Source organism: Penicillium bovifimosum (assembly GCF_028826915.1).
Source record: "Penicillium bovifimosum strain IBT 22155 chromosome Unknown utg000007l_segment0_segment0, whole genome shotgun sequence".
Lineage (NCBI taxonomy): Eukaryota > Fungi > Ascomycota > Eurotiomycetes > Eurotiales > Aspergillaceae > Penicillium > Penicillium bovifimosum.
In genome coordinates this window covers 1,309,414-1,336,959 of record NW_026622716.1, presented here as the reverse complement: position 1 = coordinate 1,336,959, position 27,546 = coordinate 1,309,414, and the positions used below count along the sequence as shown (strand labels likewise).

Genomic DNA, 27,546 nt, shown 5'->3' with positions numbered 1-27,546 from the left:
ATTAGATTTGTAGATTAGTTACAGTACTCCATCGCTAAAGTATTGACAAAAATGTCTATATAACAAATGTGCCGAAACAGAACGGTATATGCGAGAGAAGCCAACAGGGGATTGCCCCGACGTTATGGAGAAATGCCAGCGATTAACCAAGAAATATTGATGCGACAAGGTGAGTGCAGTATAGTTCGTTCTCGAGTTCAAGCTCATTCGCTAGCTTTTACCTCAGCCTGGGTCTGAGACAGACTGGGAACGTTACCGCCCTTCAGGTAATCCTCAAGCTCACCGACCTGCTTGCCACCCTGAACCCAGCGTTCACGGTAGGCCTCACGTCGCTGATCAGCCAACGTGTTCAAGGCAGGCCAGTAAGTCGCGTGGTCGTATCGGAACTCGACATCACCACCGACGGACTTCATGAGATGGCTGGGCGGGACGTGTTGACGCAGGTCTTCATTGAACTTGAGCTTTTGCCGAGTATTCGGGTCAATGAAGGGTGTGATCAATTTGAAGAATCCCCAGATGACGAAGGGCACTGTGGCAGGAGGTTAGTGGCTTATCCTTGCAACCTTCCAGGACAGACAATCACTCACCATTGATGACCAGAGCCCGACCAAGTCTCTCGGGGTAATGATTCTGCAAAAAGCCAAGCGTCTGCTTAGCCTGACCGAGGCTGGCGTTCTGGCCGGACTTTGTCTCGTTGAAGTTGACCAAAAGGGCGACGGTCTCCTGACCAGGGCCCATGAGATCAATGGCGCGCTCCAGCATGAACACGAGGTGCTCGAGCTGGCGGTCACTTCTCTCCGTGTTCTGGTTGGAGGGCAAGAGGTAAAGGCAAGGCCGTCCGTGAATATCGTAACCCAAAAGGACCTGTTTGCCTGTCTCGTTCTCAATGGAGATATAGTCGGGTGTTATTTTCTTCAAATCATACTCGCGACGCCATGTGAGAGTACTCTGGAGCCGAGTCTCGGCCTCGGAGACGTTCCACTTGGTCGCGCGCAGGTAGCGCAGGAGACATTCGCGGGTTAGCCACATCTTTTCATCGTCGGTGATGGGAGACGTGGGCGCGTTCTTCTCCGCCTTGGTGGGAACCGTGGTCCATGATGAGACAGTTTTGAGAACGGCCTCGTACTTGGATTGTTGATCCGCAGTGAGTTCGGCGGGTGCTGCCGGCTTAGCAGATTCCAGGGGCTTAGGAAAAGGTTTCTGGATGAGACCATCTGCGGCAGACGTAGGAAGCTCGAGATCAATTGGCTTCGTGGTTAAAGTAGACTCGGCCGAGGCGCTGACGGGGGCCGATTCCGCCGATGCCTGTACGCTGGGATCGGGCACAACGCCGCCATTGGCGGATGCAGTAGCTTCTTGTTCGACGCTCGACATGATGGACTATGATCTGAGCCTCAGCTATACAATGGCATATGAAAATTCAAGGATTAGAGAATAGAATATGGGGGTGAGAACCAAATCAGGAACTTTTTATGATCGACACAGCTCCACTCCGATGCCAATGCTCGAATAATATTACTACTTTGGGCTGATTAGGTCAGCGACACGCTTTCACGCGTCTTTCGCGTGTCTGCACTTACAGCTCCGTTGCACTTCCAACACACCATCTCGCCACCATGGACGCCGAGGCAGAGCTCAACGAGCACTTTGCGGGCACATTCCCCGATGGAATTCCGAAGGATATCCTGACTGAGCTACTTTCCATGCTACGAATTCATTCGATCTCCGCGGAGGAGCTCTTCTACAAATGGGAATCATACAGCATAAAGATGGGCGATGGGGTGACCTTGAGCATGCAAACAGTGCGAGGCTTCAAACATGATATTCAAGAAGCTTTGGAGCGCGAAAGTCGCGACAAGATCGGCCGACACGCCGACAAACGAACAAACATGGGAACCCCGCGGGGCGCGGCTGCAGCCAGCGGCGATATGTTTGGGATGTTCGACCAATTGACACCAAATGCCTCGAACGTTCGAGCTGGTAATGGATTTGGATCAGCAAAGCGAAAGGCGGAATTCACCTCACCAGCTACGCCACGAGTCAGCAAGTTGGAAAAGCATGGACCACAAGCAGGCGCAAAGACGCCGACCGGAACACCTGGCGATGGAATGCAGTATGTTTATTCTGGAGTGTGTATAATACATCGGGGTGCTGATATGAAGGACAGACCAGTGCCATTCTCCGAACGACCGAACGCCGGCCAGACAGTAGAAACGCTCAATGCGCACCTCTCCTTACCGGAATCCCTAATGGCGCCGTTCCCCGAGTCGCGCATTAAGCCTACGGCGAATACGGATCTCAAGAAGTTCGGCTACAAACCTATGGGCATGAAGTTGTCAGAAGCCTCGGAGATTCTAGATGATCGCATCGATGAATTTGCAACGATATTCCAGGCACAATTCGATTCGGACGAAGTTACCTTCGACAGTGCAGCCATCCAGAGCACCAGCGAGATTATTGCTGTTGGGCGCATCGCTTCAGACAGTCTTGAAGGGAAACTGAACGCGGCTTCTCTTGTTCTTGAGACTTCGCGCCGGACCGGAGCCGGCAGACGAGTCCCCTTGAAGATGGACTCGGTACCTTCAGCAAACTTCTTTCCTGGCCAGATCGTAGCTCTCCGCGGGATCAACCCTTCTGGCGAATACTTTACCGTCAAGGAAGTGCTTCCAATTCCCCTGCTGCCGCCAGCAGCATCGTCAGCGGTGGCACTCGACAACATCAACGAGCGACTTCATGGCGATGTGAACTCACCACTTAATATCATGATGGCGGCCGGCCCCTACACATCGGATGACAACCTGGACTTCGAGCCACTGCAGGAGCTGTGCCAAAAGGCAGCTGATAACTACGCCGATGGGTTGGTGCTACTAGGGCCATTCTTAGATATTGAGCATCCGCTTCTTGTATCGGGTGATTTTGATCTGCCCGATATCAAGGGTATCGACCCTGACACAGCTACATTGTCTATAATATTTCGACACTGCATCTCAGCACCGATTGCACGACTTGCAGCGGCTGTCCCAAGTATCACAATCGTGATGGTTCCATCTGTTCGCGATGCCATCAGCCGACACGTCTCTTTGCCTCAGGAACAGCTCCTTAAGAAGGACCTGGGTCTGCCCAAGCAGGTCCGCATGGTCTCAAATCCTGTGACGCTATCCTTCAACGAATGCGTCATTGGCATGTGCTCACACGATGTGCTCTCCGATCTTCGTCGTGAGGAGGTCTTGCACGGTCGACCTGAGGAGGGCAACTTGCTCACTCGTCTGCCCAAATATCTCGTCGAGCAACGTCACTTCTTCCCTTTGTTCCCTCCCACAGGACGGGCAGGTCTTCCAAGGCCCGCGACCGAAGGTAGCATGGCTACAGGTGCCATGTTGGATCTCCCATATATGAAGCTAGGCGAGTGGTGGAATGTTCGACCCGATATTCTCATTGTGCCTAGTATGCTGCCGCCTTTCGTGAAGGTACGATATCCCACAAGTCATTTCTTCTACGTCTAACAAGGGTACTAACCTCGTTGCTTCTACAGGTCGTTGACAGTGTGCTAGTCATCAATCCAGGCACACTTTCGAAACGCCGCGCCGCAGGTTCATACGCCCAACTGGCTGTCCACCCCCGGGTGATCGCGGAGGATGAGCGCGAGCAAAAGCAGCTGGGCCACAAGCTGTACGAGCGGACTCGTGTCGATATCACTCGAATCTAAGGGCATGCATTCAGTATAATCATATCGCATTACGCGCGGCGTTACGGCTCGGGACAAGCTGGACCTGCAACCATTTGATATTGGCAATCATGGGAACAAAATCGCAAATGGAATGAATCAATGATCTTCAAAACATAGAATACAAGCATGCATCCAAACATGGGTATCATAATAAGGGGCTATCTACTCCGTAGCCCTCCATAAACAAAAGCCAATGCTCCAGTAACAGAACGCGACACACATAACATGCGTAGGTGCAAATGACGACGAGCAAGAAATATCATCCAGCCAGAACACCAAGAGCACATTTCCCAATCCTCACTCATCGCAAGGCAACAATTCTACGCCCACCCATCCTCCTTCCAGACTCCCTAACCCTCACAACCGGCGCCCCAGCAGCCGCCGCACCACTCCCACTAGCCCTCAGCGTAGCACCAGGCCCAGGAGTCGCAGCCGCCGCAGCACCACCCCCACCAGGACCAGTCCCCGACCCAAGATCAGGCCCATGTCCTTCGCCGCGAACTAGCGCCTCAAGACCCAGATCTCGCCAAATAGCAGTCCGTCTGCGCTCCATGGCACGGGCAATTCCGAACGCCGCATGCTGGTCTGGGACGACATCGTCCTCGTCTTCTGGGTTTGGGGGCTGGTGTTGGGGTGGGAGGTAAATGTCTTCGATGGGGAGGTAGGAGGGGATTGTGGCGGGAGAGGTTGAGCCGTAGGTTACGGCGTTTGCGCCCGCGTTGGTTGCTTCGCGGTTGGCGGCGGAGGAGTTGTGGGGGTCTGTTATTGAGTGGTTCGTTGTTGATGTGTGTGGGCGTGTGAATTCTTCAAAGTAGTTTGCTAACCGGGGCTGGTGCATGTGTAGGTATGTGGCGGAGGAGTCTTTGCTCTGTTCGTTGAGGGGTTAGTTTGAGGTTGCTCGGATGTTTAGGGATTGTGGGAGATTAGTACGGCGGGCTGCTTACCATCGTGGATGATGTTTTTGTTTCCTTGGTTTGAACTGGGGTTTGGTTGTGTTGTGGGTGCACGTGAGACTACCGTTTCGTCTCGTCTCAATGGAGTTGATGGTTGTTGATGGCAGAATGATAAGCTGGTGTTCACACCGCCTAAAAACACGAGAACTACGAGTCTACGACAATCCTATCCCAACTACTCCCACGCGTCGGTTAATTATGCGAGCATGTTTGTGACTTGGCAGTTAATTTAGGGCTCGGCACGAATGCATATTCGTCGTATTTTGAGTCATTCGCATTCGCGTTCGTGATTCACAGACAAGACGAATACCGTCATTCGTCAAGCCAATATTCGTGCGAATAATTGTGGACCTCGCCAAGACCGTCTCCAACCAATAAGAGAAAGTATATTGAAGTCTTCCAAGTTCCAGTCACTGGGATTATGGGTGGTCTGTGCTCACCACGGTAGTATATTGTCCACGTGACCAAAAACGACGAATATTCGTCGCATACACAAAACAATTCGCATTCGCGTTCGTCCTGCAAAATATCGACGATTACGAACGCGAATGACGAATATTCGTGACGAATACGAATTTATTCGGCATTCGTGCCGAGCTCTAGCAGTTATGTACTAAATATTTTAACCTGGTTTACCTGTGCTACTGGTCGCCAAAGTGTAGAAGTCTAGTGTATCTAGTGTCTTGGAGGATATGGTGCACATGAGTTGGTCTTCATACTAGTAGTGCCGTTCCGCACCCAGGAGGAAGTCCGATCACGTGGCTTGTCTTGACAAGGCTTGAAGGAGCGACCCTGCAGCCTCAGGAGTCAGGTGCTATGTGTCAGTGTAGAAGGAGCCTGAGTTGTCTTCGTTCCTTCCATCAACCACATTGCCGATTTTCCAGGCCAGGTGGCCCGTGGGTGCCCGGGAATACCGCGTGCGGGATTGGACAAGCACCAGCGCCCTCAAGCTTGAAAGGCGCCCATCAGGACAATGGCAGGACGCCCGGGGCTGGTCGTATGATGGTATGGTTATAGGGTTTGGGGTTCTTGGTTGCACACCGTCTCGTCCGATGTCTTTCAAATCCAACTGGAACTGTTGGTTTGAACATGTACCCTTCTCGTTTTTCTTAATGCTTCAGGCTATGCATTCTCCGCATCTGAATGTCATTATGTCTCATATTGTTTGTATCGCTTGCTCGGCTGGCTCTGTCCATACTGGTATAGATTTGGAGCCTCAGGCCCATATGGCGGCAGCTGCGGCACAATGAGGTGTTTGGATTAGCGACAGAGTCGGAATACCTTCAGAGAACCACAGTGACTGACCTAGAAAGAACCAAAACCGCTTTGAACCTTACCGCCGTTATCGACATCTACGGGCAACACCCATGTAGTCCACGAACACGTTGATTTTACAGGGTTTGTGGGACAGGCAGGACGGGTTAAATGTATGGCCAGATAGACGAATGGCTTCAACATTGAGGTCTTTCTCTACCTTGAAAGATCAGAATGATACCTAGAAGTGTACATACTTCTATATGAGCACGCCCTTGCCCAGAGGAAAGCAGAAATGGTCTGTCATGGTGTTCTGTAGTTGCCTTGGATACGACGAATCTACAACAACCTCACACGTCAAAAGTCTTGTTCAAGGATCAGGACGGGATTAGCCCGTATGACCTGGGATTGGCCGGTGATAATTTTAATTGGAGAATTTCTACCCAACAGAAGTAGACAATAGGAGAAAAGGAAAAAAAATTGCAATGATGCTTGTGGCGGGTGAGTCGGCGTCGGTCAAATGATGTATCGATGTAGTCGCCAACTTAGCCCTAAGCCTCGACTCGACGCCGACGGCTTCACGATCGACGTCGTCGACGACGAGCTCAGAGTCGGAGAGGGATATAAATTCAAAATGAGGCACGAAAGATTCATCTCTTTTCCATCAACCAACCTCCAATTCTCTAAGTGTTCTCCCTGGACTTCTCCAATTATCGCTGGCCAATACCAAGTGATACAGCCTAATCTCCTGATAATCCACACAGAAGGTATGTCGCCGACGATGAACAAGGTATTATCGTGGTTGGATAACGTTGACTTGCCATCGTCGCCAGAGAAGAGTGAGTCGTCCTGAGTCTTGCTATCCTCCCCCTTCCCAAAACCTACCAGCCGCGATCGACGACGACTCGCTGTCCGATCGCGTTAACGAACCTCGCGTAGAGATCATTGCTGACACATGAATACAAGCAGGCGATGCTTCCAACCTCGAACTGGACCATTATAAGACCGAGTCGCCATCAGTCTACGCCCGGCCGCCGTCTGATATAGGAAGAGGTGAGTCGTCCCATAGAGGTCGTCAAAGAGCAACGTCTTCAGCTTTTCACGACGACTAGGTCGACAGTTGTTGCCGGCCATGTCGATGACCGCTGCCGGTCATGTCAACGGCTGCTGCTGACTATGTCGAGGACTCTTGCCGTGGTATGTTGCTGACCATTGTGTACCAGTATCCGACAAGAGCGATGCCGATATTCTCGAGGACGGGCTCGACCCCATCTGGCCTGAGGTCTTCGGCAGTCAGCCCTTTGATCAACGCAATGCCAATATTCTCGAGGGCACGATTGACTCCGTCTGGCCTGAAGTTGGATGGCCTGTCCTTTACGGTGAGCTTCCTGATGATGAGCTCTTCCCGGGTGTTTTCCCTAGATTCCAGCGACAACAGCGGCAACTCTGAACCGTTGGCGGAAAGGCGATAAGCCAAGCAATGTTCGCCTGGAGTCGAGGCAAAACCAGTCTCCCATGGTATCGTGGGCCAGGTGCTCCTACGAGCAGTTACCCAAGAAGATGTGGTCAGAGATGACGCTAGTCATCGTGCTGAGGCAGCAAGCAAACAAAAAGATGTTGAGCAGGGTCGCATCGTCATGGATACGACTCAGGACCGGAAGATTAGCCACGAGGGGAAAAGTGCCAAAGACGAAGCAAACGACGCAGTCGACGACAGTGATGCTAGTCAACGTGCTGAGGAAGCAAGCGAATAAGAGGATGTTAAGAGACTTCAGCCAGTCCCTCGGCGTCAGGAGTCGGCCAAGGGAGGGTGGAGTTACTGTCGTCAGCTGTGTCGTTTGCTTTGTCCTTGGCACTTTCCTCCTCGTCGCTAATATTCCGGTCCTGAATCGTATCCATGATGATGTAATCCTGCTCAGCATCCTCTTCTTTGCTTGCTGCCTCCGCACGTTGACTAGCATGCTCAATGACTCAATCTTCTTCGGCAACTGCTCGTAGGAGCACCTGGTCAACGACACCATGGGCAGACTGATTATGCCTCGACTCCAAGCGAACATTGCTTGGCTTATCGCCTTCCGCCAGCGGTTCAGAGTTGTCGCCGTTGTCGCTGGAGTCTAGGGAAAACACCCGGGAAGAGCTCATCATCAGGAAGCTCCCCGTGAAGGACAGGCCATCCAACTTCAGGCCAGATGGAGTCGATCCCGCCCTCGATAATATTGTCATCCCGTTGATCAAAGGGCTGACTGCCGAAGACCTCAGGCCTGATGGGGTCGAGCCCGTCCTGGAAAATATCGGCATCGCTCTTGTCGGATACTGGTACACAATGGTCGTCGGCGCCGAGTCGAGGCTTAGGGCTAAGTTGGCGACTATATCGATACATCATAGGTTTTGAACGGCGCCGACCCACCCGCCACAAGCATCATTGCAGTTCTGGCTTTTCTCCTGTTGCCTACTTCTGTTGGGTAAAACTTCTCCAACTATGGCCGACCAATAGAAGCCATACGGGCTAATTACACCATGATCAATAAACAAGACCTTTGACGTGAGGTTGTTGTAGGTTCGTCGTATCCCAGGCAACTACAGAACACCATGACGGAACATTTCTGCTCTTTTCTGACTGAGGGTGTGTTCATCTAGAAGTATGCACACTTCTATCATTCTGATCTTTCAAGGTAGAGAAAAACATCAACGTTAAACCCATTCGTCTACCTGATTCTGCCCAGACATCCGATATTTAACCCGTCCTGCCTGTCGGTTCTGGGGGCGGGTAGTCGTTTTCGTCAATACCCAATACCTAATCAAGAGCGAGAAACGCGAACCTGTCTGCGAACCGAGTACGCCACTGGGAGTACCTAATGGGACTACAGGAGGGGAGAACACAGGGTGGTCGGGAGGAGGAGAAGTGTGTCTCAGGCCCTGTCCTATCCATGCGATGAAGCCTTTTATATCACAAATGCTGAGTAATCCGTAGCCCATTTCACCACGATCATAGTGCATAACTATATCGAAATGCCATGGACTGATATTCAACGTACGAATTTACATACTGTGGACTGTGTGGGACAGTCTATCCGATGGAATGGTTGTAGGAGGGAAGTTTGCGGCAGCCGGAGCGGAGCGCACGGACTCCCGAAAGTCGGACCCGCCAACTCCAAGCCTCAGCCACGCCCGTCGGGCCGTCGCCCACCCATCTTCACGTGGCGTGATCTGCACGGGGCGGACCGCACACGGACCCGTAGCCTTATCTACGACGTACAGATATGCGTGCATACAATGCACATCGAATCCATGAATGTACATTGTATTCAGATTGAATATGTATATAAATTAGCACGGATGAAGTGGACGTATAGCTAGTGCTAATAGCAGGATCACGCATATAGAGAGCTCGAACAGAAACCAAAATCAGTGCACTCCGCAACTCCTGAAAGCTATGGGTTCTTCTTCGGCAAAAACAAAAAGGATGAAATACAATAAATCAGAAGTGAAGGCGGAACAACAAACTGGGCTAATAGGTTATCTTGAAGGGCTATTGTTCCCAAAGATACATTGCGGTTACTTCAATGGGAAGGAGCCGAGCAGAATTTTCTGTGTTCTATTGATCCGTTATCCTATTAAGGATGTGTGCTAGTAGTTGCCGTTGAACGTAATTATGGGTTCACTTGTGAACAAAGCAATCAACTTCCCATTGGTCGATCAGGGTGATCCTGGATTATCCAATCAAACACAGGGACTTCTCTGATCCGTTCTCGTCCAGGAGTATAAATGAAATCTTCCTCTTCCTCGAATCTTTCTTCTTCTTCTTCTCTCCATTATTTTTAATTATTTCAGTTGAGTATAACATGAACACCAACCAACATCAACAACCAAGTCGCCCCCATCCACAACCACCTTAACCCCCACCCCAAGTAAGTCACATCGGCTATCATACCTTGACACGTCCCTGTACTCGATGATCTATTCATCCATCCATCCATCCATCCATCCATCCAAATCCTCAACCGCCGGTCCCTCTTCATTCTCCTCTTCCGTCCCAAACGCGCAACCTGCTGAGCCCACCCCGACGCTGACCTATTGTTTAGTGCAATTACTGTGCCTGCCGTCGGCACGTTGATTGCGTTTCATCACCCCGAGCGGCTCCACCAAATGCCTGGAAAGGGTGGCTCTGCCCAAACCATGCCATCTCTGAAGACATGGTTGCTATCAGGGACTATGACGTCGCAGTCCACCCAGGCCATATTCTGCGGCCGCGTCTCACCGTCAAAGATGTCTTGAGAGGTGACATGGTTCGGGCACAGCCACCCTTTCCGGGCATTTGGTGGAGCCGCTCGGGGTGATGAAACGCAATCAACGTGCCGACGGCAGGCACAGTAATTGCACTAAACAATAGGTCAGCGTCGGGGTGGGCTTAGCAGGTTGCGCGTTTGGGACGGAAGAGGAGTATGAGGAGGAGGGGCCGGAGATTGAGGATTTGCCTGAGTTTGGACCGACGCTTGTTGCGTTGGGGGAGAGGATTTGGAGGACGCAGGCAGAGGTTACCGTATGTTCTGCTGCCACACTTTGTGTCGGGATATATCCGCTTGTGACTTGGCGGCCTGCGGTCGTATGTGCCGCTCGGCGTTGTGACCGCCGAGGGCCTGTGTGTCACGTGCGGGATCCAGGGGCATATCCCCCTAGCCTCTAGGTACCCTTAGACACACAGATAGACATCAATCAATCAAATCGAATACAATCCACACGTTGCTACTATAGCACATCTGTCCACTTAGCTGTGTACACAGGACCTAGCTGGTGATACCAACACTTTGCGCAACGGATTACTCGTTCGTTGGGTTTGGTGAAAATCTATGCTACTTCGAGGGAGAAGTGCTCGCCTTAATGGCAAGCGTTAGGATCTGTATTTCAATGCGAGTATGATCACGCCGAGAGAAATGAAACCGAGAGAATTTACAGAATTTAATAAGTAATATTGAACAAAGAGTAAGTTATCCACCCTGACAAGTAAACGAAGACAAAGCAAGCAAGTATCCATAGGCCCTCTGGCCCACTGAATGCATATCGTACACGTACATTGATTTAAATCAAACAACGGAAGTGAGATGCTCACTTCTTGGTGAATTGGCGCTTTTGCGCCGGCTCCTCCGTAGCCTGGTCGTCTGAACGTGAGCGCTTGCGACTCGACGCAGGGATGCGAGGGGAGACCTCTGTCTCGGAGTGTTCCTCAGAAGAAACCGAAATAGGGCTAGATGAGGGGATGGGAACGGGAGCAGAGGGGTCACTGACTTCAGCAGCGTCGGCGATGTGGCTTTCGCCGACGGAAGAGGCTTGGCCACCGACCAGGGAAAGCAGCGCGATCGCTGCGTTGATCTCTCGGCTCCCGGCGACCAGGGCCCGGACAGCGCTTAAAATCTTGTCAGTTAAGGCCTCACGGGGACCCGAGGCAGGGTAGGCATTGCCCGAGGTCGAACAGAACTCGGCGATCATCTGCCTGGTCAAGTCCAGGCACTTCCACTCGATCTGCCTTTGTTCCTCGAGACCACGCCGTTCGGCGTGGTCTTGCTTGACCTTTCGAATAAATTCGAGGACCACGTCATCTGCAGGCACGCGTCCCCTCTTCCCCCCCCAGGCATCGTCGAACAGACTCTCGTCCGCGGTGGTGACATGATTTGGGCACATCCACCCTTTCCAGGGATTGGGTGGAGCCGCTCGCGGCGGAGTGAGGCAATCAAGGTGCCAATAGCACGTACAATAATCGCATTGCACGATGGGCCGGCCACCGTATATCGTGCCGGCACACTTCGTGCAACGGATTAGTTGGCCGTTGTCATCGAATTCTCGGAGATGGTGAGGATGGTCATATGACACGAGAGTGTGACCCCCTTCCTTGGCTGGCCCCGGGACCTTAGTTAGTCGCTCGATGTGGGGCTTCAATTTATAGAAACTGAAATTTGTCGGATTGCGAGCGTAACCATCTTCATCGGAGATGATCATCTCACCCACTCCTTCAAAATGCTCCTTAATAGGCTCAGGAACCCGGTACTCCGTTTTCTTGTAGTAGCCAGCTCGCGCGATCAGCGTCGAGAAACTGTTGCGGACAGAGCACTTAGGGCAGTGCCAATCACCTTTCGGGGGATCCTTGGGATCCAGGGGAGGATCCAAGCATTCGTAATGGTACGAATTGGGACATGTATCACAGCACAGAAGATCCCCTCCGTCGCCACACTTGCTGCACTCGTCACTGTTGTCTGGCGGCTCGCTGTAACGTATCATGTTAGCATGTAGAACAGAGCAAGTCATGTCAAGTCACATCAGGAAGGTAGTTCACGTACATGGAATTTGGCATCTGCCGGGCTGGGTGTGGTCCAGACCAATTGTTGAAACGGACAGAGTAAACAGAGTTGGACGTCGACGACACATCCGAGAGGGTCGTGTCAATAGAGAGCGAGCGTGAGCGCTCAGCCAGCTCGTTCTGGTGCCGGTCAGAAACAACTGACTCCGGAGGTTCTGAAGCCCTGACGAGGGGAAGGTCAAGAATGGACCTAGTAAAAACAGGGAGGGAACGCAACCGATCAATTGGGTCAGCGGTAATTGGGTCAGTGGTAATTGGGTCAGCGTTGTTAATTGTGTAAAGGTGGTGAATAGCATCTGGCGGACCGATCTCATCACGAACTGCGCTGGTGGGAATGATGTCAATCTTCGACAGCTGTAGCAAACGGGCACGCTTCTGTACCATTTTTGCGTCGTGATTGGGATCTGACTCCCACTTGCGTTTGCGTCTGTACGCGTTCTCCTCAGAACGGACAGGCTTCTTGGGCCTCTTGAGCGGGGCCGTGTTCGACTTTCCGCTCATAAATGCCTCCCGAAGTCGAGGACCGCTTGTATCACGATAGATGTCAGAGACCTTGAAGGTGTCCACCGCGTTAATAGTATCAGCAGTAGGCTGGCCGGTCTCCTTTCCAGAGACAGGATCATCTGAATCAGGCGGGACGTAGTTCAGGTACCACTGACGGGCATCATTGTAATCGTTCTTGAGCAGTGCCATGAGAGCAAGTCGCAGTAGATTGTCAGCACTGCCATCGGAGATGCTGGCAATCAGAGACATCTTGAATTCATCATCTCCTGCATTGGACCAAAGGTACAGCAGACTCTGAGCTGATCGCTCATTGCCACTCTCGAGGGCGTGGACGATGGCGACCTCCATGGCCGCTCGGAGTTTGAGGAGATCATATTTGTCGGACGGTGGAAGTGGGATTGACTTTAGCACGGCGACATACTCGTTATCCTCTGCACTTGCAAAGGGAACCGGCTCAACAGGGGTGACTCGGAGGCCCTCGGCGTCCGGGATTGGGGTGTTGCGATTGGTCGCATCAGCGGGGGATACGACATACTTAGAGATCGAGGTAACTGCTGCTTCTTTGGCAAGTTCCTCATCATAGAGCTCGACGGCGACGGAGTTCTCAACACCGCTCAGGCGCCCATCTTGAACGGGGCGCGGGATGTGGGCGGTAGCGGCTGCGACGCGCTGTGCAATTTGTTCAGCGGAGAGCGGTCTCACGCCAGCAGCCTTGTATTCGGCGACCGATGGGTATTCCCCCAGCGGTCTCATTATCTGCTCAGTCTGAGGCCGAGGTTTTGGTTCTGGCCGGGCCTTCTTCTTAAGCTTCCGTGAAGCCGCAGGTTGAGAAGAGACCTCTCCGGACGGGGCAGGCGCAACAGATCTGTTAGGGTTAGTGCCATGCGCTCCGATGCCCCAACTTTTCAGGCTCAACTTACTTGGTCTCTTTGGTTGTCTTTTTGGCCATTTTCTCGGTTTTTTTTGTGCTTTTCTTTTTCTCCTTTGCCGCCTTCTTCTTTTCCTCCTGTGCGGTGTTTTCTTCCTCTGCGGTCTCCTCCTTGGCAATCTTGTTTTCCTCGTTTTCCTTTCCATTGTTCGCGGCATTCTCTTTTCCTGTATAAAATGAATTAGCATTGATCATCTTGTAAAGTTTCAAAAGCAAAGTGGACAGGAAAAGAAAAAAAGAAAACAGAGAGATGTCACATGTGGCAAATCCCTATTTTACCTGAAAGATGCAACGCCTCGTTGGTTTCTTTCCCCGGCCGAGATGTGATCATATCAGTGGGAGGGCGACATGATGCCTTGAGAGACACGGTCTCCACATCACAAATGTCACAGGACAGACATAGTAAAGACGAGGGACCAGGCGAGAGGTTGCTGCAGACAGAGAGAGAGGCAATACTTACGTTTCTCGAGAAGGCGCTTTGAGGCTCGGCGGATAGTCTCCATCATCTTGGAAACAAAGAATGAAAGTGAGTGGAAAGAAAAAGAGAAAGTGAGGTGACGATAAAACAGGAGAGACGAAAGACGCAGTAAAAAGACGACGTCAAAAAAGACGACGATGAACGACGGAGTTGAAAGTTGAAAGTTGAAAACGAAGACGAAAGATGAAAGATGAAAGATGAAACAGCAAAGGGCAAATAGAGAAGAGAGAAGTGATATGACGAGGAGAGGAGAAAGAAGAAGAGAAAGAGAAAGAGAGGTGACGATAAATAGAAGAGACGAAAGACGAAGTCAAAAGACGCAGTCAAAAGACGCAGTCGAAAGATGAAGTCGAAAGACGCAGTCGACGCAATCAAAAGATGCAGTCGAAAGATGAAGTCAAAAGACGAAATCGAAAGACGACGACGAATGACGAAGTTGAAAGATGAAAACGAAGACGTAAGATGGAAGATGAAACAGCAAAGAGCAAATTGAGAAGAGAGAAGTGATATGAAGAGGAGAAGAGAAAGAAGAAGAAGAAGGGAAACGAGGGAGACTAAATAGTCCAGGAACACGACATGGGGGACCTTCCATTTTGGATCAGCGTTGTTGTGCTCAGGTGAGTTGAATCGAGAGAAACAATGAGATACAATACACCTGAATAGCCTTGACTTCCAAGGCTGCCTTTCCTATTGTTTCGAAGGTGTTACCATTGTACTTCAGCGTAGAGAAACATGGCTAGGTACCTACCTCTATTGATATTCAGTGTCTGCCTGTGTATAAAGGTTCAATAGACATCCCAGATGGGGCCTATTCAGCTTATCCTAGCTAGGCAGCCAGTCCACCGCACACCATTTGTCGTAGACACACAGCTTAGCCTTCACGAGATGAGATTCATACACATAGTACTGGACCCATATCTCCTGGAGAGGCTTGACCAGAATGCGCTCAAGTCGTAGGGCCGGCAAATGACCATGTCACCAACTTATGTTCAGCGTCAGTCGTCCAGAAGTATAAATAAAATCTTCCTCCTCCTCGAATCTTTCTTCTTCTTTCCTCTCCATAATTTTGATTTTTTCGGTTGTATTCCTTCGAGTACACCATGAACTCCAACACAGACAGCCAAGTCACCACCCACCACAACCACCCGACCCATCACCAAAAGTAAGTCACCTCAGCTTGCATACCTTGACCACGTGTGCTCCCTGTATGACCCTTAACACATCCCTTCACCTGTACACATCCATCCATCCCATGCCTCTGTTCATCCATGCCTCTGTTCATCTATGCATTTGTTCATCCATGCATCTGTACATCCATCCATCTGTTCATCCATCCATCTGTTCATCCATCCATCTGTTCATCCATCCATCTGTTCAAGCTTCCATCTGTTCAAGCTTCCATCTGTTCAAGCTTCATGACATCTTGTCTGACATCCTCTTAGCACAATGGACAACGGAGAAGGACCAACGCTCCCTGAGGCACCCCGGCGTCGCATGGGTGTGATCCCTTTCCATGGCGCCGTCCCCCGCACGGGATCACCTTCCTGGTTGGCCCCGCCACAGCCCAAACCGCATCTTTCGGATCCTCCAACATCCGAAGCCAGCACACCGACGGTGCTCGGCAATCCCACGACCAGATTGCGGAGTCCGGTCAAACCCAGAATGGGTCACACTCCGGGGAAGATTTGGCTCCGCATGAGGGTTGCATGGCATGGCTGGAGACCAAGCAGTACTTCAACAACACGCAGGAGAAATTGGCTGTGCTGAAGAGCCCGGGGCAGAGCACTCTCATCCGAGGTCATGGGGATAAAGCCCCTGAATGCCTTGTGTAGATAGTCAGGAATGTTATAATTTTCTCTTCCATTCATTTTGTCAATTCGTATGGGAGATTTCACAGCTTGGTGTCGCCGTCGTATCCCTTCTTTCACGACCCCCGCTTTAGCCTGTCATATAGGTTCCATAATAGGTACTTCTAACGTAGTGTAGTTAAGGTTGGATTACTGTACGCTGATGCAATTGGATAGATGTATACACACCTACTATAATGTCACTCATCTTCGGATACATTCTTTATAATTCCTTTATATACTATAATTCAACACCAGATCAGACACGTCACGTGTAGGAATGAGATTATTGGAGCAATTCGTAGGGATGTAGTCTTGCCAGTTGGCTGGGGACTTGCCAGTTGGCGCAAAGTTTGCCAACCGGGCGTCTGAAACTCGACACCCACCAACTGGACAGAATAGCTGTGTTGATATTTTATTTAGAAAGGTACTGTACACCTGCCCTGCTCAACGCTTGCATATAGTTAACGCTTACAGGTACACGCTTCACGACTCGCCTGTTGGGTGATTTACCTATCTCTCGTGCGGCCCGGGGTTGGGTCTTCCCGTCTTGTACTGGCGACTTTAGGAAGTATGCAGCTCTGTGCATTGTTCCCTTGATTACACGGCTGTTTCTCTCAACCATTTCCAATCTCATATTCATTCTTTATTTATTTGAAACCTTCGGTCGGCTATGCCACGAGCATTGGACAATGCGCATCCCGACCCATCCCAACTTGACACCAACTGCCATCACGTCCCATGACGCTGTCGTCCACCTCCCGAAGTTTCTCCCGTTTCGGCATAACCAGAGTACGCGCAATCCTCTTTGCAATATGGAGCTTGGCCGAGCTACACCTACTCCAGCGCCGGATATGCGATGCAGACCACGCTCACCCGGGGATTGACCACACAAGCAAGGATGGATATACATCGCAAGCGTCAATTGCAACAATGAGGTGGTCCTGCGCACCCACTGCCCGCCGGGCCGGAGCGAAGCCCTCGTGGAGCTGGTTACAAAGCTCGGAATAGGGTACGATAGATTCCCATTCCAATATAAAGAACCCAAGTCGCAACTCAAGCACCGTAGTTTCGTACACAGACAGCCCCCAGGACAGTTTTCAATGTTGACGTCATCCCATCTCCGATGACCAATTTGTTCCGAAGTTTCATCGACAAGGGAAGGCACCGGATAAGTTAATTGTAGAACCGATCCATAGACCATAAACCATCCGGCCTTGCTGTCCACTTGTCTCAGTATATCCTTCCGCATCTTAGCCTCTGTAGCATAGAGGTAGGCAGCAGGGTGCAGTTCGTGGCTGTTATAAACAGGCTGTTGTGTAAGGGGGCGGCGCTATCCGAATCGTATCCGAATCGTAATGTCTCATTGTCTGTCGCAATATGTGTCAGTTACAAGTTGCTACCCCCTAGGTTGGATGGAATACCTTTGTTCTGTATGGAGATTCTCCAATATTGAAGATCATCATGGCGCCCTGACTCGCGAGGATCCAAGTGATGTCGGATGGTTCATATTGGCTCGAGCATCTTGCGTCTCTTTGTCGACCACGCCGAGGCGACGGAACGCCTCTAGGATGAGTTGGAACGTAGGTTCATAGAGCCGGAAGTAAGTTATCATGTGGCTTGAAGACCTGTACTGGCCATATGTGAATCGGTCCCTGCTGGCAGTGTCCGGGTCGCAAGTCGCGAAGATACGGAGATTGATATTGGTGTTATGGCCTGGATACGGCAGATACCAAGACATACACCTGGGGCATCCGTCTGAGGCAGAGGCGTTTTTGTCAGTACCGGGCATCCGTGTCAATAGAGTAAATAACCCACAGGCCTGTCATACTGACTGTAAATCCACGAGACGTCGAGGATTGGCGCTGATGCATCACCGACTCTGCTAAGAGGGGACACTAGACGAAAAAAGAATCTGCCCTTTTCCTAGAGGCTTAGCGCAAATGCGATGAGCGGGGCCCGGCGCACTGTTTACTATGGGCCCGCGTGCTGGACCATACGTAGTGTACTTGGCGACCGCCGACACTAATCCATGATCTGACCGAATCGAGATTTGAAGGGTAAATACTGGCTACAGGCTGCATATCTACATCAAAAGGCCATGTACTGGTATTCAAAGTACGAATTTGCATACTGTGAACTGGGTGAGACAGTCTATCCGAATGGTTGCAGGAGGGAAGTTTTCGGCAACCCGATGGCACGGACCCCCGAGAGTCGGGCCCGCCAAGTCCAACTCCAAGCGTCAGTCATCCGTCTCCACTCTCCACGTGGCGCGATCTGCACGGCACGGACCGTACACGGACCCGTAACCTTATCTACGTCGTACAGATATACAGTCGGACACAAGACCTAAAACTTATGCCTAATCCAAATTTGGGTTACATAGGTATGTGATTAGGGCTCCAAAAAGTGTCTCAATAATCCGGACATGGAAAGCAAGTAAGGTCATTAATGTAGGACAGTAGCTATCATTTTTACCCGACATCAAAAGCAAAGGATCGAATCATACGAAGGGGAGATACGATGCCGTACAATATTTATTGCAGAGGTCCTCAGCTTAGCGTGGTCACCTCAATAGACGATTTGCGCTAAGCTCTTGGAAGTGGGGCCAAAAAGAGTGTCTCAGAGTGTTCTTGTTGCACCGGTTTCGAGACGCACTGTAACAGAGAAACTCTCAGAGATTCTCACTAGTCCTATTCAGCGCACATCTGAACTTGGCAGGGTTTCGTACTATAATCTAGGCCGTAGCCGCTATGCGTGATACAGCCATGAGATTGGTTGTGGGGGTCAGCATAGCATCATCTTATTGTAAAGCTATAGGTAATGATGTAAGAAGGACTGAAGATATGCTCAATCAAAAAAGTGCATTGTGAGCGAAAACAAGATTTTGATCAGAAAAGCAATATGCCTCACTGTAGGGCCGGACGGTCTAAGTATCCAACAACTGGCAGAGCTGTCTCATTCGTCTATAGAACAGGCAGCAGCGCGTAGGTGAGTCATTGTACAGGGGTCGGTTTGAGGCCCCAAGTAATGGGACGTCATTTACCTCTAGGCACTTCATCTTGGCGAAAACAGCATAAAGACGCCCAAGACCGCAATTCAAAGCTAGTATCATTTCCACAACCTCCCGCTGGTCGAAAAGAGTCGTATGCAAAATGACAACCATTCTCGATGTCCCGGGCAGCAGCCCCCCGAATCCCTTCACCACGCCCATTCAAGCCCTTGTCACTACCAACCTTTCCTCAGCGCCAGTGCCAGCGCTGGACGAAACAGCCGCCTACCTTGTCACCTCTATTACTACCTCTCCGGACCCCGCTCACGCGCTTTGGATGCTCTGGGATGCCTTTTTTACGGCCGTCGTCACCTCTTCAACTTCACACGACCCTCGCCTAGCCCTCCTCGACGCGCTCCGCGTGCAGCTACCGACGCAGCCTAACAACGTACCCTCGAGATCCGATGCGGAGCGACGACTCCGTAGCTACACCGGGGCCGATGGAAAACTACAGTGGCAGACACTGCCGCGCTTCGGCGCGCAGTGGCGCGATGTGCATGACATTCTTGAGGCCTGGCGCGATTGGGATGGTGTGCGTGAATCGAGTGCAAAAGACAACTCCACTGCCATTACTTTAATCAACAGCGGTGACAAGTACTTCCTCCGCTTCTGCGGTTTCTCGGCCGCGCTGCTCAAAGCGACCAAGGGTAAAAGCGAGGGTGCATCCTATATGGGTCTTGTATGCATGCCGCGATGTGCTGGAGAGCCAGGGACCCCAGTCCGGCCAACCAAAAGCGCACAGGATGACACCGGAGCAGATGTGGGCGCTGGATGTTCGAGTAGCAGCGATCTGGATACGGGATGGGGGCCGGGCACTATGGGAGGCGGATCACGAGGAGCTGCGGCATCACTGGGCAGCGGCGTTAGATTACAAGACGGAACTATGGCCGAGAGATGACGGGTTGACACGGGAGCGGTGGCGATTGTGGGGCGATAGGTTGTGGGCTTTACGTACAGAAAAGGGGATTTTAGGTGAGGAAACTGGAGCGCTGGTTACAGAAGCCGCTGAAGCTGTTGACAGCATTATTGAAGAATCCTCGGCCTAAAGGTATTGAGCCCTTCCTACCTACAAAAAGTCCTCGAAGCACTTGCATGCACTATGTAAATCAAGGTGTCGCTCACGCATATTACAGTTCGTCCCGAAACGGGTTTCACCACCTACACTCTTCGATTCATTCTCAAAACCTGATGCCAAGATATACCATACCATAGTTGGAATAGACGCGGAATATCAAGAATCCAGTAAGATATCTATACTGTAATTTATCCTCAGGGATGTATTACTACATGTATTGTTACCGCACAGTGTAAATGTTATCGAAGTTTCCATAGAAATAAATGTAAATGTGGAAGCAAACGGGGAGCGATCTTGTGTATCCAATAAACGAATGTATGTCTGATCTCTCTATCTGATCCCTCGAAGGGATTTAGGTACGATACAAAAGTCACATGATATATCCTGAATGGGAATAATGGGATAGTTGAGTACCCAGTATTGTCCCAGTATTTCCGACAGTAAACAAATCAAACATGAGCTAGTGCCTCGAGGATTGGGCAAGGTATCGCTTCATCTCCGCACTTAGGTTCAAACCACCTTCTCCGATCACATAAAAGTCGCGGTCATCGTTCCGATCGTGGTGCTCGGAGAAGGGATCTCTATGTCTATAGACTATCCATTTATAACAACTTCCGCCCTGATAGTAGGAATAGTCTCATAGATCGTATCTTATCTTTGAGCCAATAGGTGCTAATCGTCCCATTCGGCCAAGGTATTTCCATGAACACACCTAAAGGTTCTTGAGCTGGAGCTAAAGGGGTGGATCCAGTTTCGGCTGTAGCCAAAGCAGCAACAAAACCCTAGACGCAAAGGAACCGGCAAAGCTAAGGGCCGTTGAAAGGGTTGGATATGCAGCACGGAATAGTATTTGGGTGCGCACCACTCGACCTGCTAGATTCCGCAAGGAAAAGTATCTGCCATGCCAGGAGGTAAAAGGAAGGACAAAGAGGCTCGTCAGAAGGACGATGCTCAGCAGCATTATTAGATTATACGAGACGAACAGGAGCGGAAGCTCATTCGCTCCGAAACTGGAGAATGCTCATCTAATTAAATTGATTGACTCATCCTGATGAAGCTGCTTTATTTCAAACTTACGTATTCACGTCATCGATTGCCTCGGGCGTCATGGGATATTATTTTTCATGATTTGCTTGAGGAACTAGGACTCCGGCCGGGAAGAGAAACAGGACGTCAATTTTTGAAGTGGGATATCGAGGTATCAGCTGGGTTGAAAGTACAAGTAAAAACACTATTCTAGTTATTTGGTGTACGAACTAATACAGACCCACTGACAAGGATACTCCGGAAAACTCTTAATATAGTCTAGCGTGTCTTGGCAATTAGGATTCAGGAAAGAATCGAAGAGTGCAAGTGGTGACACCAGTTACGGGACGTACTGTACATTCAGCAGCTTTAGCCATTTGCGAGACAGTCAGTGATTTGCTCAATATCATATGCTGGATCATTTCGAGCTTTGAGGGAGGGAGCCTTGGCGCCATGTTGCGAACAGATGGTGGGAGAATAAGGGCGTTGGTTGGAGATCGTTAAACGGGGGAACGATGGGAAACCGCGAAAATGTGATGGAAAGCAAATCCATCTGCTCACCTTTGCTCACTCCCTTGCTCAGTGAGCAGATGAAATTATTTTGGACGAAAGGTCTGGGGCATGCTGGGGAAGACGGAAGTTTGCGGCAACCCGAGCGCACTGACCCCCGAAAGTCAGACCCGCCAAGCCTCAGCCACTGATCTCCACGTGGCGCGATCTGCACGGCACGGACCGTCCACAGACCCGTAACCTTATCTACGACGCACAGATATGCATGCATACAATGAATATCGAATCCATGAATGTACATTGTGTTTAGATTGAATCTAGTATATGTAAATGGATTAGTAAAACTGATAGTTGGATGTGTAGCGTGTGCTAACTGCAGGATCACTCATATAGAGAGCTTGAACAGAGACCAATATTAGTGCCCGCCGCAACTCTTGAAAGCAATGGGTCCTTCGGCAAAGAAAAGGAGAAAATAAAATAAACCATAAGTGCAGCGGAAGGGTTCATAGGTTACCTTGAAGGGCAAGGGCGGCCCAGGATACATTTCAGTTGCTTGGGAAGGAGATATGCAGAGATTTCTTTGTTTTATTGATGGATGCAATATCCTATTAAGGAATTGTTCTATTTGCCATGTACAAACGGGATTGTGGGTTCACTCGTGAACAAAGAAATCAATTTCTAATTGGTCGATTAGGGTGATCCTGGATCATCCAACCAAACACAGGGACATCACTGATCTTGTCCTCGTCCACGAGTATAAATGAAATCTTCCTCTTCCTCGAATCTTTCTTCTTCTTCTCTCCATCATTTTGATTCTTTCAATTGTATTCCATCGAGTACAATATGAACCACAACGCAGACAATCAAGTCTCCCCCACCTACAACCACCTGACCCCCCATCAAAAGTAAGTGACATCAGCTTTCATACCTTGACACGTCCCTTCACTTGTACTCGATGATCCATCCACATATCCATCCACATATCCATCCACATATCTATCCAACCAACCAACCATCTGTTCATTCTTCGTGACATCTTGCCTGACATCTTCCTAGCACAATGGAGAAAGGAGAAGGGCCAAGGCTCCCTGAGGGACCCCAGCGTCGGAACGGTGTGATCCCTTTCCAGATGGCGGCGCCTGCTTCCACCGCGGCACCTCTGGACCCCCCCGCGCGCCCCGAGGAGCAGAAGCGTCCTGGTGCCCGATTTCTGGGTGCCACCACAAGGACCGCTGGCTATGCTGCGCCTGTGAACACCCCCCAGCCCGCGCCTAAGAAGCGCCTGGGGGGTCTGTTCCCAGGTGTCACCTTGGGGAATGCCGCCCCTGCTGCGCCTGTGAACACCTCCGAGCCGGCGCCTAAGAAGCGCCTCGGGGGTTTGTTCCCAGGTGTCACTGTGGGGGCCGCCCCGCTGCAATGTGGTCCTTCTCCCAACCCTACCTCCGACAACCAGGGTCCCCTGCACGGGATCACCCCCCTGGTGGGCCCCGCCACAGCCCAAACCCCCTCTTTCGGATCCGCCACCATCCGAAACCAGCGCCCCGACAGTCCTCGGCGATCTGAGACTGGCCCCTCTGAGGCAGTCTCCAGCAGCAATGTCCCCGCCAACCCCAGCCACCAGTTCCAAGAGCTGCGTGAGATCAGCGAGCTGAGCAACGAGCTCGCTGATGCCGAAGGGACAAGTGCTGGACAAGAGATCGAGATGACTGACTCCACGCCAAAGGAGTCGTCGTCGCAGCCGAGGATGTACGGCGGATTCATCGTCCCCGTAGAGACTGCCCGCCATCACAACCCCGCAGACATCGCAAACCTGTCAGCCCAATTTGATGTCCTCGAGGCTCGCTATGAGGAAGCCAAGAGGGCACTGAAGGAGGCTGCGGGCGACGCAGTTGCGCTGTGCGCTTGGCGGGGCAAGTACGAGGGCGACGGTGATGCCTGGACGGCGCTGACGGACCTCATGGAAGAAATCGACGACAACAACCTTTACCAGCGCTACAGAGATGCGCAGGCGCATCTCGACGAACTCCTTGACCAACAAGTCGATTTACTTGGCATGGAGTTCCTGAAGCGCAGGCAGAAGCACGGCCGGCGTGCTATGCCAAGGAAGGTTGCGTCTCAATCGGCTCCACGAGGTTCGCGATCAATTAAGCGACTGGAGAACGCCACAGATGTCAGGCCGAAGTGGTCGGCTTTCACCAAAGCGACCGGCCCCACCGTTTCCAGTCCATCCCCCCCAGTCAGCCGCAGGCTGGGCAGGACAACGGTGAGGGCCCGAGCTCAGGTGAGAGCGAGGCTAGCAAGACTGCGTCCAACGGTGAGCTGAACCCGCCGACCAATGGCTCCAACGGTGCCATGATCCCCGCGCCCGTTACTGCCAGTGCGTCGTCAGATGCAACTCCGCTGGCGAGTCAAGAGTCATTGGAGGCTGGCTCACTCTTGGGCGCATTCGAGGCCATCTGCGGCGCCCTTCAGTCGCTTGAAATCACCCCGTCAGTTCCTTCGCCCGTGGAGGGACATGACGTGATGGCGAATTCCGCCGAGCGCCAGATGGCCGAGTCCAGTCAACCCCAGGATGGGTCACAGTCCGGGGAAGTTTCGGCTCGGCCAGATGGTTACATGGAATGGCTGGGGACCGGGGAGTGCCTGTCGATTGCGTGGGAGCCTTGTCACGGGGCACCACACATCGACCAGATTCCACAGGGAGCATTGAGTGCGCCAGCTGTCCAACAGCCCTCTCAGGCTCCTGTGCAGATCGAGTATCACCGGCCCAGCCATTCCAAAGCAGAAAAGCGCATGGGACCCGTGGCGCCATGGACAGAGCGCAAGAAGCAGATCACCAGAGCGACGGTCGTAAAGGCCGGCTCTGAGCTGCTTGCTCGGATTGACAAAATCCAGCCAATCGCACCCACCGGGTGCGTCGGGCAAGTCGCAGAAGACACGGTGCGCAAGGCCGAGCCTGAGTTGCTTGCCCGGGATGAGTCAATCCCAGCCCAGCCTGTCCAGGCAGTCCACGTGCCTGTCCCAGCGCCCCCAGTGCCGCAAGCGCACACCCCGAGCGCCGTGACCGAGAAGGCGCCTGCTCTGGAAGTTGGGAGTCAACCCGCTGCTCCGCAGCCAACTCCCATCGTGCCAGAGCCCTCCACGCAGGTCCCACTCGAGGCAGCTATGAGCGTGTTAGCTGTTCCGCAGCCAGCTCTGGCCAAGAAAGTGCGCTTCGCGGCTCTTCCAACGGAAGTGCCTACCCAGGCAACTGTGAGTGAGCCCGCTGGGTCTCAGCCGCTCCAGACTGTTTTGGCCGCCAAAGCGAAGGTCGCCACCGACGGAGTTGTGAGTGAGCTTGCTGCCTCGCAGCAAGCCCCCACTGCCTCGGAGCCTTCGAGCCGAACAGTCACGAGCGCTGTGGCCCAGCCGACTCCGGTTGTTCCGGATGGGACGGAGAAGGTCGCCGTTCAGGCAGTCGTAAGTGAGCCTGCTCTCTCCCAGCAGGCTCCTGCTGCCCTGAAGCCTTCTCCGTCGGAACAAGATAATTCTGCTTGGTCTGACTCTGACGACGACGAATGGTGGCCTGCGCTTCAATGGCAGGCCACTTCGGAGTCAGACCCGTCTGACGAAGAATGGTGGCCCGCTCTTGAAAGCCAGGCCCCTTCGGAGTCAGAGTGGGATTCGCCAACGCTGACCATGCCCGGATCCTACCCCCTTGACACGCTCGATGAGGTTGTCGAGGCTCCAGCTGCTACTGAGCTGGCCCCAACCCGATCACTGTCGACATCGCCAACCTCCACTGGGGAAGACCCGATCAAGCCGCCTCCTTCCAGGCCGGCTCGGGAGGAACCAGACTGGAGTTGGTTGATTGTCGACCGGCCAACACACGGGAGCTTGCGGACTGGTACTCGTTCGCATCTCGATGTGCTGTTGGCCCAGCGTGAGGAGCGTAGACGGGCAGAGTCGGCGCTCATCTCCTCTCTTGAGGGGCTGCAGGTCACAGCAGCCTCTTGAGTCTCTACCTCCCTTCCTTGAGGGGTTGCAGGTCACAGCAGCCTCTTGAGTCTTTACCTCTCCTTTCCAGGTAGCCAGTCCCCAAGACGCTGCGGCAACAGGGACAGCCCGTGCGGGGGTTAAGGGCACCGGAAGGGTCGAGGATGCCGATAGCCCGGCAATGCTCAGCCAGGAACAGGCTGCAGGAGAGCGGCGGGACAAATCGGGCGGCAGAGAGACGCTTCTGGTCATCAAAGCCAGGAGTCCAGTCCCCCGCCCCACCCGTCGCCACTGCTACGTCTGAGGCTGACATGCAGGAGGGATCGGCAGGAGGGATCGGCTGTGCTGCAGAGCCTGTGGGCAGGAGAACTCTCCGAGGTCAGGGGGATGAAACCCCTGCCTCCCTTGTGTAGATAGCCATGAATTGTATGATTTTCTCGTCCATCCGTTTTGTCCATTCATATGCGAGATTGCACAGCTTGATTTCGCTGTTGTATCCTGTCTTTCACGACCACGGCTTTGTGCTGTCCTAAAGGTTCCATGATAGGTACCTATAGCGTAGTGTAAGCTCCCATTACTGTAGCATGATGTAACATACACAGACCTACTAGGTAGATTGTAAACCATACTGCGATTCAATCTTTACCATTCCTTTCTATACCATAATCGCTACTCCTATCCTCAGCAGTGCATCCTTACTCATGATTTGCTAAATGCATAAAACGTCCATGAGGCTCATGCTAGTCTGGTTTCGGGTGTGGCCTTCCATAAAGCGTATTGTGGAAGTTCTTCTGACACTTATTTCATAGAGAGTATATGCTAACCTGGCGTACAGGAGGACCAATTCACAATTTCCAGCTCAACATGGTCCTCGTTTCCATCAGTCCACAGTACCTACCGAGTACCATATTGAGCTGTGAATTGCGGCCTATCACGAGAAGGCGATGGCAGACTCCAGAGTATGGCCTACCGGGACCGGCGATACATTGGACTTCCCTCTTTGGGCACCAGTTTGAGGAGCTGCGTGAGGAGCTCTTCTCTGATTGAACTCACTGTTATGCTGAATCTGGCAACCCCCGTGGGCGGATGAATCAGGGCCAAGGAGATGTCGGATGTTCGACACGGTGGCGGCGCAGATAGAGACGATCCTTACCAATGCGCAGCTACTTCTTACATGGTCCTGGTGGGACCTACGAGTACGTATTTTGATACCTCTTATGTTCTACAGTAACTCGATATATCATCGGCAAAATCCTCCTTTACCACGCGCACTGGCCACACAAGCACCCCAACTTTGCAAGTTTATAGGTACCTTTGCCATATAATTCAACACCAGATCAGATGCGCCACGTGTGGAAGTGAGCTTATTGGGGCAATTCGTAGGAATGTAGTCTTGCCGGTTGGCTGGTGACTGGCCAGTTGGCGGAAAGCTCGCCAAACACGCGTCCTGGAACTCGACACCCACAACCTAGTGGACAGAATATTTTTCTTGATATTTTATCTAGAAAGGTCCTGTACACGTGCCTTGCTCACTGTTTGTATATAGTTAACAAGGTGGAATTACAGGTACACGCTTCACGACTCGCGTAGGTGTTGGGTGATTTAATTCTCGTGTCGCCCGGGGTTGGGTCTTCCCGCCTTCCATGGAATACTTCACTTTAGGAACCGTTAGGTAGTATGCAGCTCTGTGTACCGCTTCCTTAATTTCATAGCTGTTTCTTCTAATTGCATCTGCCTCCAGCTGATATTCCTTTCAAAACTCCATCCGGCTATGTCGAGAACATCGGACAACGTGCATCCCGACTAATCCCAACTTGACACCAACGCCATCCCTCACTTCCCAAGACGCTTTTGTCCACCTCCCTGGC

At 51.8% G+C, this 27,546-nt stretch overlaps 9 protein-coding genes across 9 annotated transcripts; 5 read left to right on the top strand and 4 right to left on the bottom strand.

The window, feature by feature from the left end:
• Positions 1-203: 203 nt before the first annotated feature.
• On the bottom strand, positions 204-1,374 carry N7515_009419 (CRAL/TRIO domain protein; the record flags this gene model as incomplete). The annotated part of the gene is made up of 2 exons (XM_056670163.1): positions 204-529; positions 588-1,374. 2 exons carry the CDS (start codon positions 1,372-1,374, stop codon positions 204-206), a joined length of 1,113 nt encoding a protein of 370 aa, XP_056517962.1.
• A 242-nt stretch (positions 1,375-1,616) lies between these two features.
• On the top strand, positions 1,617-3,706 carry N7515_009418 (DNA-directed DNA polymerase alpha subunit POL12; the record flags this gene model as incomplete). The annotated part of the gene is made up of 3 exons (XM_056670162.1): positions 1,617-2,113; positions 2,168-3,467; positions 3,533-3,706. The coding sequence occupies 3 exons, from the start codon at positions 1,617-1,619 to the stop codon at positions 3,704-3,706; spliced, it is 1,971 nt and encodes a 656-aa protein (XP_056517961.1).
• Positions 3,707-4,028: 322 nt separating this feature from the next.
• On the bottom strand, positions 4,029-4,565 carry N7515_009417 (uncharacterized protein; the record flags this gene model as incomplete). Its single annotated transcript, XM_056670161.1, has 1 exon — positions 4,029-4,565. One exon carries the CDS (start codon positions 4,563-4,565, stop codon positions 4,029-4,031), a length of 537 nt encoding a protein of 178 aa, XP_056517960.1.
• A 2,138-nt stretch (positions 4,566-6,703) lies between these two features.
• N7515_009416 (uncharacterized protein) lies at positions 6,704-7,688 on the top strand (the record flags this gene model as incomplete). The annotated part of the gene is made up of 4 exons (XM_056670160.1): positions 6,704-6,773; positions 6,901-6,987; positions 7,158-7,313; positions 7,483-7,688. The coding sequence occupies 4 exons, from the start codon at positions 6,704-6,706 to the stop codon at positions 7,686-7,688; spliced, it is 519 nt and encodes a 172-aa protein (XP_056517959.1).
• A 7-nt stretch (positions 7,689-7,695) lies between these two features.
• On the bottom strand, positions 7,696-9,234 carry N7515_009415 (uncharacterized protein; the record flags this gene model as incomplete). The annotated part of the gene is made up of 4 exons (XM_056670159.1): positions 7,696-7,871; positions 8,062-8,300; positions 8,729-8,933; positions 8,982-9,234. The coding sequence occupies 4 exons, from the start codon at positions 9,232-9,234 to the stop codon at positions 7,696-7,698; spliced, it is 873 nt and encodes a 290-aa protein (XP_056517958.1).
• A 1,803-nt stretch (positions 9,235-11,037) lies between these two features.
• On the bottom strand, positions 11,038-14,221 carry N7515_009414 (PHD finger domain-containing protein; the record flags this gene model as incomplete). Its single annotated transcript, XM_056670158.1, has 4 exons — positions 11,038-12,190; positions 12,264-13,706; positions 14,083-14,146; positions 14,176-14,221. 4 exons carry the CDS (start codon positions 14,219-14,221, stop codon positions 11,038-11,040), a joined length of 2,706 nt encoding a protein of 901 aa, XP_056517957.1.
• A 1,418-nt stretch (positions 14,222-15,639) lies between these two features.
• On the top strand, positions 15,640-16,025 carry N7515_009413 (uncharacterized protein; the record flags this gene model as incomplete). Its single annotated transcript, XM_056670157.1, has 2 exons — positions 15,640-15,740; positions 15,794-16,025. The coding sequence occupies 2 exons, from the start codon at positions 15,640-15,642 to the stop codon at positions 16,023-16,025; spliced, it is 333 nt and encodes a 110-aa protein (XP_056517956.1).
• A 3,170-nt stretch (positions 16,026-19,195) lies between these two features.
• Positions 19,196-19,990, top strand: N7515_009412 (uncharacterized protein; the record flags this gene model as incomplete). The annotated part of the gene is made up of 1 exon (XM_056670156.1): positions 19,196-19,990. The coding sequence occupies one exon, from the start codon at positions 19,196-19,198 to the stop codon at positions 19,988-19,990; it is 795 nt and encodes a 264-aa protein (XP_056517955.1).
• A 2,773-nt stretch (positions 19,991-22,763) lies between these two features.
• On the top strand, positions 22,764-25,699 carry N7515_009411 (uncharacterized protein; the record flags this gene model as incomplete). The annotated part of the gene is made up of 2 exons (XM_056670155.1): positions 22,764-23,835; positions 23,886-25,699. 2 exons carry the CDS (start codon positions 22,764-22,766, stop codon positions 25,697-25,699), a joined length of 2,886 nt encoding a protein of 961 aa, XP_056517954.1.
• Positions 25,700-27,546: the final 1,847 nt, after the last annotated feature.